This window comes from Oncorhynchus masou, chromosome 11 (genome assembly GCF_036934945.1).
Source record: "Oncorhynchus masou masou isolate Uvic2021 chromosome 11, UVic_Omas_1.1, whole genome shotgun sequence".
Taxonomy (NCBI): Eukaryota; Metazoa; Chordata; class Actinopteri; order Salmoniformes; family Salmonidae; genus Oncorhynchus; species Oncorhynchus masou.
This window is the reverse complement of record NC_088222.1, coordinates 29,921,941-29,936,969: the sequence shown is the minus strand read 5'-3', so window position 1 is coordinate 29,936,969 and position 15,029 is coordinate 29,921,941. Positions and strand designations below refer to the sequence as shown.

Genomic DNA, 15,029 nt, shown 5'->3' with positions numbered 1-15,029 from the left:
CCTGTTTTTGCTTTGTCATTATGGGGTATTGTTTGTAGATTGAGGGATACTTGTTTTTGTTAATCCATTTAAGAGTAAGGCTGTAAAGTAACAAAATATGGAAAAAGTGAAGGAGTCTGAATACTTTCCGAATGCACTGTTTATCATGCCAACTGCCATAGAAAAGTGTATTACCCAAACAAGCTCTTCTGTCTTCTTTTTTTCCAGAAATCTGTGTTGGCTGGCCTGTATAGTTCTGAGGGATCTGTGCTGGAGGTAAACACAAATACTTCATGAATCAGAATGGTATTATGCATGTCCCTCATCCTTAGGAGCCGATGACATGGATGTCAATTAAGGCAGCCACCCACACCTCTCTGATTCAGCGGGTTTGTTTTATAAGTGGACGAAAAAATTTCTGTTGAATGCATTCAGTTGTGCAACTGACTAGGTTTTCCCCAGGCAAAACCATGGCTCGATGGTGCACTGGGTCGTTTCTGCCCTCGAGTGGATATGAAATATAATTGCAACCTCACCACTGACATTGAATTGGCTCTCATTTCCAGAGGCACCACTTTGCTCAGACGATTGCCATACTCAACACCCAGGGCTGCAACATCTATGAAAAGTTATCTAGAAAGGTAAAACAAAAGGCAATGTAAGGACTGTACTCTTTTCTCAAGGTTTTTTTAGTTGGTGTTGTACTATTTTGACTCTGTTTCCACATTGTTTTTTGATTGCCAGGACTACCAGAGGATGCTTGACCTGATGAGGGACATCATCCTAGCCACAGACTTGGCTCATCACCTACGGATCCTGAAGGATCTGCAGAAAATGGCAGACGGTAAATGATCCCCCTACATCCTGTCTCAGAGTCTTATGAAAGGTAACACTTCACTTCTCTTCTATTTCTTATTATAATCATACTGTCTGTTGTGTCTTCCAGTGGGCTACGACACCAAAGACCCTCAGCACCATAACCTGCTACTGTGCCTGATCATGACCTCCTGTGACCTCTCTGACCAGACCAAGGACTGGAAGACCACCTGGAAGATCGCAGTGAGAACCCACTCAGATCTTACTTCTTTAATAACCAACTGTGTTCTCACCTTCTTTCACATTTAGATCTCTTTTATTGGTCTTAGTAAGATGGTGTAGGCCTCCATGCAGTATGTTCACATGAAACGCATGTCTGTTTTGGTTTCAGGGACTTATTTACAAGGAATTCTTTTCTCAAGGAGATCTGGTATGTATGGAATTGTCTATTGAATGCCCAACATGGTATGCCTCATATTGTTTTCTGTCTCCATGTGGTACAGGGGCTTTTACGATTTCCTCTGTGTGAGAGTGTGTCCCTGTGCTTGTGGCTGCAGGAGAAGGCTATGGGGAACCGTCCCAGTGAGATGATGGACAGGGAGAAGGCCTACATCCCAGAGCTGCAGACAAGCTTCATGGAGCACATAGCCATGCCCATCTATAAGTGAGCCTCTGACTGATCCCTAACCCCCAAATCTGGGAGATGATGGGTGTAATTGTTCTCAGACAATGAGAACTGTTTTTGTTGTAATGCATATTAGTGGACTCTCCTTAGTTTGTCTGACTATATCCCCCCCCTTCCTCTACTTCCTCCTACAGACTCCTCCAGGACCTGTTCCCCAGGTCGGCAGAGCTGTATGAAACCGTGGCTAGCAACAGAGAACAGTGGGGTAGGGTCTCTCACAAGCTCAACATCAAGCGGTGGCCCGGCAACGATTCTCTGGACTACCTAGATGCAGAGTTTGAACAGCTACAGGTTGAGCAGAACGGACAGATGGAACAGGAAGGACAGGACAGGCAGACAGGGCAGGAAATGGACGATGAGACCAATGGTAGCCCTCCAGCCCAGCCCTAGGCCACAGCAAGACAACCAAGAGTCTTGGAGAACTAACACCTACATCAAAGTGATTTTGATTTTATATTCTGTCATACCCAAAATCGATTGTGGCTCAATCATTATTTTATGACCTCCCCCTGCAAAGACATCTATTTTACAGGATGTAGTGCATAACAATCTAAATGATAATTATCTCACATTGCAGCTGGTGTGGAACACAATGCAGACAGCAGGGGGACACAGAAAATGATTGATTACATAGATTTGGAGAGAGGAATATTACAATAGCTATAAAATCGTTTTATCAAATTTATATTTTTTATTTTGCCTTGAGTTTCTCACAATGATACTTGAAGTTTGTGTGAATCTTTAAAGACAGATATTGAGAGTTATCAGGTAGAACCATGTACATTGTAAACGGGGGTGAACATAGATTTACATTTTTACCTCCCGGTATGGGACACCCAGGTGCGAGCAGGCATTTAAAAAAAATCATACATAAAGTACAGGGTAGCCTACTCTGCTAACACTGACAAACAGATCAATAAAAACTAAAAGTGGCACTGGCCCATTGACAAATACAGTGAATATGCACACACCCGGGATATGGCCGATGTTCTCCACTGGTGCCAATAATGTAACTTAATTGAGCGAACAGTAGCATAATAATTTTTTGATAATTAAAAGACAGATATTTTCATCCTCATCTCTTTACAGCAATAGCCATTAGCTTTCCAAACAGTTTATCCGCGATTATATTTTTAAATACAGCGATATGCCTGGCTGGGTCTCTGCTTTTCACTGACAGTAGTAACTCAATCATGTATTTGCAGCCTGCACTGTCCAAATGTCGGACCCTTCCGACTGTAGGCGATGCGATTGAAAACAATCCACAGGTTGTTTGTTTTTTAACTAATAATCCTCTGTGGCCAAATCATGCTTTCTGGTGTAATGGCCTATTTTCAATGATTTTATTTTTTCAATGATTTTATTTATGTATTGACAGGAGTAAGCTAATTAGGCCATTTACTTTCGGCAATTTAATTCAATTTACTCCAGACAAAGCTTCCCCTAGCCTTATGGCACGGCCGCCTATGCCGTTTAATGTGGCATGAACACAACCAGTCATGATGTTTTCATCTGATTGTCAAACAATCGCTTAACAAATACACTCCTTGTAGGCTACCCACGCATATACGTCCACTCGCAAAATAATTTCGGCATCCAAACCCCAACAATTTGATGTGGCTGACATGCAGTAATGATAAATACTTCTGTAGTAGTCTATTGTTTTTGGGCATGTTGTATTAATTGTGATAGGCTCACGTTTTACCGGTAAGCACACCCCCACTATTTATTTTGCCGGGATGCCATAAAGGACCATATTTTCAATCCGTTTGTAAACAGAATGTAACAAGCTTGCCTTACCTTGTTGGGTTGCCTTCAACATGAGACACTGCTCGATTGTTAATATATATACTTTGTGGTATTGTGTGTATATATAACAATGTTGGTGATTGGAATGTATAATGTAGGCCTACTGTATATTTTTTTAAAGTTATCAATTCACTAGTTTATAGCACACATTTTTCATAACATGTTTCTTCTCCCCTCCAAACACTGTTTTCAGAGTTTGTGTAAATCTGGTCTGATTTGGACATTGCTTTTTGAATGTGTGACATGTAGAAATGGCATGGGGTCGATATGCATTTTTGTTTTTGTAACATCCAACTATATTAAGTTCTTATGTTGATGTGTCTGTTTGCCTTTTTCAATTTCCAAATACCAAAAATATAGATAATTCTGTGAATTCTTGAATCGACATGTTAACATGATGCACTGGATATTTATATTAGTTCCTAATATCTGTGCACAAATAAAATGTTTTGCACACAATGTGTTGAGTACGTGTCCATTCTCAATCCTCATCTTCACCTTCTCTACCCATATTTCTCTTTAAAAAAAATCTCTAATGATGGAGCATTTAGCTCTTGATAGTGTTAATGGGGTGGGCTACATGTAATAACCTGTAATGGCTGCGGGTGGCGCAACCCCAACCATAGGTGGACTGTTAAAAAATAGCTCCATACAAACGAGAAGTAAAACAAACCAGCTTCCTGTCTGTACCTTGGATCTGCCCTCTCGCCTCAACCTGATAATTAATATACTTACATTTGACCAAGATTTACCATGGAGAACACCGGGAGCATCGACAGTCTAGGCTCGAAGCGTTCCTCCTCAAGGCAGCCAAGTGTCGATTCACTGTCCAGGTGGGGCTCGCTCAACTTGCTCCCTGTGTAGTCGATTGACAGGCGCTTGTATATCTGACTATGCTACCTATCGCTATCTAAAATGCGTCGAAACATTCTCGATAGTGAATATACTGTATGTCATTATTCGACTGTAATTCAATGAAAGATGTTGAAGTATTCTCTGAAACATACTGGGATTAGGGTTACAAAAGTCGCTATGGGAGACAGCTCAAAAAGGTAATTTAACGGGTTGCCCAAAAAAAGCAGCAGTGGTGGGGGAGAGCGAGGTATGTAAAGTAGGGGAGAGCGAGGTATGTTGTCACACTTTCTAACATTTACTGGGCACAATGCATCACAATGGTATAAATGTCATACGAAATGAAAGGAGAAAGTCTTGGGCACATATTTTGTATTCATTACATCTTCATATCTTATTTCAGTACGGAGTTGTAGACCGTTAAATAGAAAGTGTGCATTTGTGACAATTTGCCCCATCAGCGGGTAAATTGTCACTACGTCGGGTAAATCGTCATATTGGATTATCAACAAATAAGAACACAACTCATTATTTGTGAATATTGATTTTAATTTCTAATTCAAAACCAAATTCAACTTCATTAAAGAATTCAAAATAAAAACAATCATGCCTTGAGAATCTGGCAAAATCATGCCTTGAGAATCAAAACAATGCTGGCAGAACACAGATTTAAGTGGACGACCACTTTACAAATCGAAAGTTCTCTGGCATGCACATAGATCCACGGTAATTGTTGGAATGGAATGCTGCAGATAACTTGCTTAAATGTCCAAAGTCTTAACAGATGTGGTGCCACTAATGCACAGTTTTGTAACAGTCTATAGGACATACATCCATATCAGATTAATCGGACTCATCTTCAGAGTCAGTTCTGGCACACTAATTGCCTGGCCTGGGGTACAAGCATCATGGGCCTATTTGTTGCATCTCACACACTTCACCCAAGTCTCCTTTAGAAAGCTGTTTGAAAATGGCTCCACACAGACGAGGCAGAAGCACTTCTCTTCATCTGATGATGAATCTTCTACAATTTATTTTTTGAGATGCCTTGTTATTTGCAGATCCAGATTGACTCCTCCCCCTCCTTGCTTCCCTTCAGAAACATACTTTTGCTAGATTGTGACTTATTATTTTCTATTTATAGTACCTGCTTCACTGGTGTGTCAGTTAGAATTGCTGTTTTGTGCTGTTTTCTTCCTTTGCAAGCTGGTTTTCAGGGGCCAGCTTTTGGATATGGCCGGATGTCCTCTGGAGTTGGTAGTCCGCTGTCAGCAATGGCATTGCTGGGCAAGGGTGAGCTGGTGCGTAAGAACTGGAATATTGCAGGGCTGGTCCTGAATGGGGCGATCTGTAACGTAGGATGTCACAAACTCAGTTTCCAGAAATACATCCCTGTTCTAAGGTTGTACTCCAGCCACCCTAAAGCCAGTCTGAATGTTCAAGGGGGTTGCAGCCAGAGGATAGGAGATTGTCAATTTATGACATTCCTAGGATTGTGGCAATGTCTTCCCGGGATTGTTCCTCATCCTGGCATCACACGTGGTGTTGATGTGCCTCTTTAGCGGCCCATAGACAGACCTGTCTAAGGGTTGAAGCCGATGAGAGCAATGGGGTGGGAATGACAGCATATTTATGCCATTTTCTTTGGCATAGTTGACTCCATCAATGGACAGATGAGACTCATGAACAGGAAGTTCACCATAGAACATGGTCACACAAAGTAGCTATTTGATTTGAGTGCCTCTAGTGCGCCTCTAGTGTTGGAGGTATTTATTATTTTTACCTTTTATTTAACTAGCAAGTCAGTTAAGAACAAATTCGTATTTTCAATGACGGCCTAGGGAATGTGGGTTAACTGCCTGTTCAGGGGTAGAATGACAGATTTGTACCTTGTCAGCTCGGGGATTTGAGCATGAAACGGTTACTAATCCAACGCTCTAACCACTGGGCTACCCTGCTGCCCACTATATGAACAGTGACAATTTATCTTGCTCTCCCCTACTTAAGTAGTACTTTAAAGTAGTTTTACTTAAGTTGTTTTTGGGGGTATCTGTACTTTACTATTTATATTTGACAACTTTTACTTTACTACATTCCTAAAGAAAACAATATACTTTTTACTCCATACATTTTCTCTGACACCCAAAAGTACTTGTTACATTTTGAATGGCTAGCAGGACAGAAATGGTTCAAATACACATTATCAAGAACATCCCTGGTCATTCCTATTGCATCTGATCTGGCGGACTCACTAAACACAAATGCTTAGTTTGTAAATTGTTGGTGTGCTCCTGGCGATCTGTAAAAAAAATAAAATGGTGCCATCTTTTTTTTAATATAGGGAATTTGAAGTGATTTACTTTTTACTTACAATACTTAAGTATATTTGAGCAATTATTTACTTTTGATACTTTAAGTATGTTTAAAACCAAATACTTTGACTTACTCAAGTAGTATTTTACTGGGTGACTCACTTTTACTTGAGTAATATTCTATTAAAAAAGTTATCTTTACTTTTTCTCAAGTATAACAATTCTGTACTTTTTCCACCACTGGAAATTAGACTTTTCTACTAGTAGTACTAACTATCCTGAACAAAAATATAAAATGCAACAATTTCAAAGATTTAATATAAAGAAATCAGTCAATTAAAAAAAAATAGGCCCTAATCTATGGATTTCACTGGGAATACAGATATGCATCTGTTGTTTACAGATACCTTAAAAGGTAGGGGATCAGAAAACCAGTCAGTATCTGGTGTGACCATGTGCCTCATGCAGCGTGACATCTCCTTCGCAGAATTGATCAGGCTGTTGATTATGGCCTGTGGAATGTTGTCCCACTCTTCAATGGCTGTGCAAAGTTGCTGGAACTGCAACACGCTGTCGTGGGCGTTGATCCAGAGCATCCCAAACAAGCTCAATGGGTGACATGTCTGGTAAGTATGCAGGTCATGGAAGAACTGGGACATTTTCAGCTTCCAGGAATTGTATTCAGATCCTTGCGACATGGGGCAGTGCGTTATCATCCTAAAACATGAGGTGAAGGTGGCGGATTAATGGCACGACAATGGGCCTCAGGATCTCGTCACAGTATCTCTGCATTCAAATTGCCATCGATAAAATGCAATTGTGTTTGTTGTCCGTAGCTTATGCCTGCCCATACCAAAACCCCACCGCCACCATGGGGCACTCTGTTCACAATGTTGACATCAGCGAACTGCTCAGTACAGTTGAAACCGGGATTCATCCATGAAGAGCGCACCTCTCCTCCAGCGTGCCAGTGGCCATTGAAGGTGAGCATTTGCCAACTGAAGTCGGTTACGATGCTGAACTGCATGTGGTGGTCCTGTGCTGGTGTGGTTACGCATGATCTGCGGTTGAGGCCAGTTGGACATACTGCCAAATTCTCTAAAATTACATTAGAGGTGGCTTATGGTAGAGCAATGAACATTCAATTCTCACAACAGCTCTGGTGGACATTCCTGCAGTCAGCATGCCAATTGAGACATATGTGGTGTTGAGTTGTAATAACTACACATTTGAGTGGCTTTTTATTGTTCACAGCATACGGTGCACCTATGTAATGATCATGCTGTTTAATCAGCTTCTTGCTTTGCCACACCTTTTCAGGTGAATGGATTATCTTGGCAAAGGAGAAATGCTCACTAACAGGGATGTAAACAAATTTGTGCTAAATAAGTTGTGCAAATGGAACATTTCTGGAATCTTTTATGTCAGCTCATGAAACATGGGACCACCATTTTATATGTTGCGTTTATATTTTTGTTCAGTGTAGTCAGCTAGACACGATGGCAGATTCCACAGCCATCTAGTCTGGGGGCAAACGTAAGTAGCCCAGGTGACTGAAAAGCAGGGTGTAACAGACAGTGATATATTATCCAGTCCCCTGGGCTAGGTATGATATTTTTGCTCAGTATCCTAAGATATAGAACATGTATTCTGCTATTCTCATCACAGTACCTCCACCTCTCGTTCTGACCGGTCCGCTCACGCTGCCAAGCCCACCTTTGCAATGTCTTCTGACAATGTGTCCATCTCAACAGACTTTTCCCCAGAGATACGGGTTGGTACATGGCTCTTCACCTACACTTTACGTAGATTTAGGTCTACTAATGTAGCAGTAACATCTAAAACATGTCTGCCTTTGTCCCTCTTGCTTTTCTTCTATTGATTTCAGGGTAGACCTAAAGCGTTTGCCAAGGTATATTCTTCAATCCCACTTCCCTTAAAGATTTGTGTTGCCATTTTAATTAATATAATCTACTTCTACTCTGTTTTACCTATCAATGGAATCTTGTTTTATATACAGGTGCTCAGGGATTCAAAAGAAGAACCACAGTTACTACCAAAGGAAAGCGTGCAAGACATGGGTATGTCACCCTCCATTTGTGGCCATCTATCGGTTATTTTGAGTTTAATGTAATGACCTGCTTAAACCTTCTAACAGCCAAAGATGTCACCTACATCTGTCCTTACATCGGTGCACTGAAGGGGACATTGACTGTCACCAACTACAGGTTGTTTTTCAAATGCATGGACAGGGTATGTAGGCTTTTGTTATACTGATATAACAGTCATAATAGCTTTCCATCTCCATTCCACCCTTCAGGATGTCAAATCATTGTTTTTATTATTTCCTTTGTCTCCTAGGAACCAGCGTTTGTGCTGGACTTGCCCCTGGGGGTAGTGAGCCGGGTGGAGAAGATAGGAGGGGCATCTAGCCATGGTGAGGTCTCCTACGGGCTTGTCTGCAAGGTGAGCAGTGACCACCACAAAAATGCCTGGAACATCCCTTACCTGATGTTTGTCCTAATATATCATCTATGACGCTCTCAAAGAGAACAAGCATTTTTCTTATACTCTTGTGCCCTTATGAAATTACCATGATTGATTCAGATAAATCTGTTTTAAATGTGACTCCAATCACTGCACTAGTGTACTTCTTTCTCTGAGTGTAAATGACAGTGGTTACAGTGACCGGTCTCCTCAGGATATCCGTAATCTGCGGTTTGCACACAAGCAGATGGACGATTCACTCAGGAAGTCCATTTTCGAAATCCTGATGAAATGTGCCTTTCCTGTTTCTAATGGTCTGGTGAGTGAGTCACTAGGTCTCTGCTACCCCTGGTCTGTTACCTGTGTGCTGTATGTACAGACCCAATTGACTTGACTATTTTTTTGTCTATCATCCACAGACAATCTTTGCATTTGAGTATGGGCAGGTCTATCCTGAAAATGGCTGGAAAGTGTATGATGCTCAAGCGGAATACAAAAGACAGGTATTTGAAAGATTCTGAGAATCTGGGCTCTGGTTATAAGCTGTTTATACACTTGTGGTGGGGTGTGTGTAGGGCTTACCCAACGAGAGCTGGAGGATAACTAAAGTGAATGATCACTACGAGCTGTGTGACACTTACCCATCAACCCTGGTGGTGCCTGTTAACATCCCAGACGAGGAGTTGAAGAGAGTGGCTGCCTTCAGAGCCAAGGGCAGGATACCTGTGAGTTAATTTACACGTTACACTGTCTGCGGTACCTCCGTAGTAGTACCTTGATGTAGTACTTGTGGTCCAGTGTTGTGGTCCTGTCCATGCCAATGCCTCTGCTGTGTGCGGTGCAGGTGCTGTCATGGATTCACCCAGAGAGCCAGGCCACAGTGATCCGTTGCAGTCAGCCCATGGTCGGGGTCAACGGCAAGCGCAGCAAAGATGATGAGAAGTACCTCCAGACCATCATGGATGCCAACGCTCAGTCCCACAAGCTCTTCATCTTCGATGCCAGGCCTAGCGTCAATGCTGCTGCCAACAAGGTATGTTATTGGTAATAATAATATTTGAGTGCAAAGTGCGTTTCACATACTCAATGCCAATACAGTTCAATGCTCAACCGATAGCGTTATTTGCTGTGGAATTGATGTTGATCTCCTCTCACAGATCTTCTGTAAGTATGAAAACTATTCACTATCGTTCAGGGTATATGGGATCGTTCTCCAGCAAGAAAACTGAAAACAACTGAAAACAACCAAAACAAAACAGGTGGTGTTTTAAGAGAGGATCTGAAAGACACTCATGGCGTTGTCCACTGAAAGTTGACGAGTAACAACAACTGGAACTAAAGACACCCACAATGAGCGCCCACTAAATTTGCCCAAGAATAGGGAAACTAAATTAAAACCCACACCAAACTTAGACAGGAAGCAAAGCAAAAATATAGGTGAAACGAGAAGAGGGAAGATCAGACAAAGGAATGTTTTTTTTTTCTATAAATCAAATAGGAACTAAAGGTGTTGATCCTCCACATCTCTCAAGACAACTGGAACACTGGGCCAGCCACTTAAATAGCATCTGGGGGGCCAGCACAGGTGAAACACCTTCCCACTAACAAGATGGCAACCAGCACATGTGTAACACATACTGACTAAATAGATGACGCCAATCGGCGCACCCTACGTACTAACGTGCTATACATGGCAAAAAGTCCAACCTCAAAACATAAATGGAAAAACCAAACACCTTCTTTCTTATGACAACAAATATATCCTAAATTTTTGTTGGATAAGTTTGATCACCACCAAAAGAAAACAACTTTAATTTCACTTAAATGCGTTGCTACTTATGCATCACCTTTTCCAATATTGACATGGCGTCTACTGTCAACAATTAAATACAAGACCCCCCCCACCCTGATTGTTATTATTTTTATATAGTTGACTAAAACACAGAAGTTTTGAGAAACATGTAATATAAAGTATGTTTCTTATACTCTCATCGCACTGGAATGAACGCAACCAAAACAATACTAATCTCCAAAACAGCAAAACGTGCAGTCAAACAAATTGTGAGCCATGTCTGATTTCCAATTGGAAACTCCTGTAATATCCATAGTAACTTTCCTCTTGTGATTTTCTCAGTGGCATCAGGGAAACGAGTGGCAGCACATGTGATGGCTAAGAGAAACTGGTTACCACTCTTTGCTTTGGGCAAAGGACCAACACAATCCACCAGAACCTTGCTGAAAGGTTTGTCAAAAGCAGGAATAGGCTGCAAAGGTGCCACCACCACAGCTTGGTTCGGTGTACTCATCTGCTGGAAAACATAACAGGATTTACTGTAAGACATGGCATCCTGTTTCAGACCAGGCCAGAAGAAGTATAAATAAATGTAAAAAAATTGTAACATTATTATTAAATTACAAGAGATGACTACATTCTCTGTGTTGTCCTCAGATGAAAGGAGGTGGTTATGAGAGTGAGGATGCCTATCAGAATGCAGAATTGGTGTTCTTGGACATCCACAACATCCACGTGATGAGGCAGTCACTGCGCAAGCTGAAGGAGGTAGTCTATCCCAACATCGGGGAGTCCCATTGGTTCTCCAACCTCGAGTCCACTCATTGGCTGGAACACATGAAGGTGAGGGGAGAGAAAATAAATCAAGGTTGAGATTATTTGTTTTGTACATAAAGAGTTAAAGAGAGTGGAAGCAGAAAATGGGGAGAAGGTGTGTCTTGGATGCTGTTCCAGCCCATGTTAACCTGTCTGTCTGTGCCCTGCGTAGCTGATCCTGGCTGGGGCGCTCCGTATTGCAGACAAGGTGGAGTCAAGGAAGACGTCAGTGGTGGTTCACTGCAGTGATGGGTGGGACCGTACTGCCCAGCTCACCTCCCTGGCCATGGTGATGCTGGACGGACACTACCGCACCATCCGCGGCTTCCAGGTGCTGCTGGAGAAAGAGTGGCTGAGCTTCGGCCACCGCTTCCAGCTGGTAAATAAGCCTTTGCTCCCTCTAACAGTGTTGTGTTCCTTATACCAAGCCTCAATACTTGGGCCACATTTTGGAAATGCTTTGGACATTCTAATGTGGTAAGAGAAGTTGAAATGGTTTAAAACTCTGGATGGCTACATCATTTCCTGACTTGGGTCACATGGGTCAACCATGTCCCATGGCACAACTTCACCCTTTCCTGTTTCTTGTGTTTTGTTCAGCCATTATGGTCACATGACTCCCTGTTCTTCTCCTTCCAGAGGATCGGTCATGGGGATAAGAACCACACAGACGCAGACCGCTCGCCTGTCTTCCTGCAGTTCATAGACTGCGTGTGGCAGATGACCCGCCAGGTGAGTGACATCACTGTTTGTTGCTGATGGGTTAGGGCCCTGAGTTTTTCCTAACCATATGACCTGACCAGGAAAAGCTCTGGGCCCTAGTAAAAAAGTACACGGGTCATGTGTAACAAACGTCCCCTTGGATTGTAACTGTTGTCGTCTTAAGTTTCCTGCAGCCTTTGAGTTCAACGAATACTTCCTGATCACCATCCTGGACCACCTGTACAGCTGCCTGTTTGGGACGTTCATGTGTAATAGTGAACAGCAGAGGGTGAAGGAGGTGAGTGCCAACAATGGCGTTAGATTGACGACAAACGCATGGAGTGCAATGCAGAAATGTGAAACTAAATTTAAATATGGTCTGTCATGGATAACATTTCATACACAGTTGTTTAACAGTGCTAATAGGAATATGCTATGGGATATATTTGATTTGCTTATGTTAACACCCACATGTCATACATTGTATTGTTCTGCAGGAGCTGCCCAAGAAGACAGTTTCCCTGTGGGCCTACATCAACAGCCAGCCAGAGGAGTTCACCAACCCTCTGTATGTCAACTATTCCAACCATGTGCTGTTCCCAGTGGTCAGCATGCGCCACCTGGAGCTCTGGGTGGGATACTACATCCGCTGGAACCCTCGCATGAGGCCACAGGTCTGGGAAAACTACCTCACTTCCATAGCAGGAGTAATGAAGTTAATGGTAGTAATATTTATGCTTTCTGGTATAATTAGTATGAGTAAATGTCACAGGAGTTTGGTGGCACCTTAATTTGGGAGGACGGGCTCGTGGTAATGGCTCGAGCAGAATGGTATCAAATACATCAAACACTTGGTTTCCTTGTGTTTGATGCCATTTGTTCCATTCCAGCCATTTATTATGATCCTTCCTCCCCTCAGCAGCCTCCACTAGTAAATGTACATTGCCATTCATATAAATGGCTGTTTGTATGCTTGTTATAGCATAGTTATGTTCTAATGTTGACCATTACCGTTTGTCTACCTTATTCCCAGGAGCCTGTTCACCAGCGCTACAAGGAGCTGCTGGCAAAGCGGGCGGAGCTTCAGAAGAGGATAGAGGAGCTGCAGCGAGAGGTGACCAATCGCTCTGCCTCCTCATCCTCTGAGAGGGCGGGCTCTCCCACCCGCTCCATCACTCCAGTTCAGACCTTTGTCTGACACTCAGACAGACAAAACCCAGGGGGATGGTGTCCGGAAGCTTATAGTGGACGGCTGAGGACAGAGGCCCAACTCCTATAGGAAGCAAAACAACCAACAAGTGTCTAGAAACCGCATATTGGCCTTTGGCTGCTCCACCTCAACAGCTGAGGTCATATAGAGTCAGAACTGTAGAATGAGAATAAGAACATTAATTTATATCTCTATGGTCAGAACCTTCTGCTGCACCAAACAGAGCTGCCTTTGTTTCCAACCACCTTGCTACAGCCATACTACACTCTACTGACCTCTGCTGCCAGGGTCAAGAGTACTGTAACATATCATCAAATAAGTATGAAATATATTAGCTTACTGTATGTAGGTATTACATTTATTCTAAGTGATAAGTACACTAATTGATTAATAGGATAAAACAAGCAACACACTAAAAGTAATAGCTCAATTAATTCCTCCATTGTTAAAGCAGGGTGGAGATTTATTCCAGAAAGGCAGGCTATTTAAACAAATGTATGTTTATTTCTACTTGACATAATCCAAATAGGGTTTGAGGTCAGAATTGTCTCGGAGTTGAGAAAATAGTTACTGAATGGACACATTTTGACCAAATAGGTGTGAATGAATCAATGTGGGCATGGGTGGGTGTATTGTTAGTTATGTATGACATTCCATCTGATCAGTATGTTGTGTTTTTAAGCTGTCAAGTTCCTTTTATTAGCAAGTTAACTGAATACTATTTTCTGTCTCGTAGGTTGTGTGTATAGTTTACAGTATACCATATACTTATAGGCTTACACCGAGTTCTGTCTCATTCCTAATTGATTAGGTTATAGCTTGAGGGCTTTTTGACTGCAAAGACCAGTTAATCATCGAATACATTGAATTGTTGCAATGAGTGGTCATCTTGACTTAGTTAAATATTGTTAACCATAAGCATGAAGACTGATCTGTGTACTGTATACCATCCCTCACTCCTACAGCAAAGATGAGGGAGTAGTGGTGGAAATCTTTATGATATGGACTAGTCTAGACAAGTCTAGCTAGAGTTATGCTGTGCATCATATATAGGGAGGAGGGATAGTGTTAGAGGGTAGCTATATGAATGTATGTTAGAATTTTGGCCCTGTTATCTGCTTATGTGTATATTGTGGTGATTTCTGCGATAACATCACGTTGCAGACTGCTCACTCAGAAAATGGATAATCAGGATTGACAATGTGCATTTAATGGTTAAGTTAGGGTTTTAAAATGAAAGCTGTAAGTAAGTGCTTCTTGAAAGGTCATATTCACAGGTTCATAATAAATGCTGCATATATATTGTTGGATTCTAGCTTGAAATACTTGCTATACTAGAAGTTAATGATTACATGTATATGGTGGGGTCAATGGAGGGTGGATAAAAACTAGGGGTCTGGATAGTTAATGAGTGAGGGAAAGGCAATCACCTGGTTGGATAGCTGTGTGTTAGTGAGGAATTTGGGCCCAGGACAGATGAAGTGAGTTTTTATTACACACACCACCTAAGTTCCTGCCTAGCAACAAAGATGTATTGGCTGTCTAGATGTGCAATGAGGAGACTCCGCC

At 42.1% G+C, this 15,029-nt stretch overlaps 2 protein-coding genes across 10 annotated transcripts in view; both read left to right on the top strand.

Moving 5' to 3' along the window:
• Positions 1-1,902, top strand: part of LOC135548484 (cGMP-dependent 3',5'-cyclic phosphodiesterase-like) — a 32,073-nt gene extending 30,171 nt beyond the window's left edge. The window contains exons 24-30 of the mRNA XM_064978136.1: positions 208-255; positions 546-620; positions 724-823; positions 926-1,038; positions 1,187-1,225; positions 1,353-1,459; positions 1,615-1,902. Coding sequence (XP_064834208.1) covers positions 208-255; positions 546-620; positions 724-823; positions 926-1,038; positions 1,187-1,225; positions 1,353-1,459; positions 1,615-1,870 — 738 coding nt within the window. The 3' untranslated portion in view covers positions 1,871-1,902. The remainder of the gene's footprint in view (positions 1-207; positions 256-545; positions 621-723; positions 824-925; positions 1,039-1,186; positions 1,226-1,352; positions 1,460-1,614) is intronic.
• Positions 1,903-3,953: 2,051 nt separating this feature from the next.
• Positions 3,954-14,762, top strand: LOC135548480 (myotubularin-related protein 2-like). 9 transcript variants are annotated; one of them, XM_064978122.1, is made up of 18 exons: positions 4,035-4,122; positions 6,941-7,079; positions 7,290-7,436; positions 8,122-8,227; positions 8,342-8,365; positions 8,474-8,534; positions 8,612-8,706; positions 8,815-8,919; positions 9,155-9,259; positions 9,360-9,443; positions 9,516-9,665; positions 9,785-9,973; positions 11,390-11,575; positions 11,721-11,927; positions 12,188-12,280; positions 12,435-12,548; positions 12,748-12,972; positions 13,284-14,762. In XM_064978122.1, the coding sequence occupies exons 4-18, from the start codon at positions 8,177-8,179 to the stop codon at positions 13,446-13,448; spliced, it is 1,854 nt and encodes a 617-aa protein (XP_064834194.1). In that variant the 5' UTR covers positions 4,035-4,122; positions 6,941-7,079; positions 7,290-7,436; positions 8,122-8,176; the 3' UTR covers positions 13,449-14,762. The 9 variants fall into 9 exon arrangements, with proteins under 9 accessions (XP_064834189.1, XP_064834187.1, XP_064834190.1 ...); XM_064978121.1 differs by lacking the exon at positions 6,941-7,079 and having other exon boundaries at positions 4,032-4,122; XM_064978120.1 differs by having other exon boundaries at positions 6,941-7,436.
• Positions 14,763-15,029: the final 267 nt, after the last annotated feature.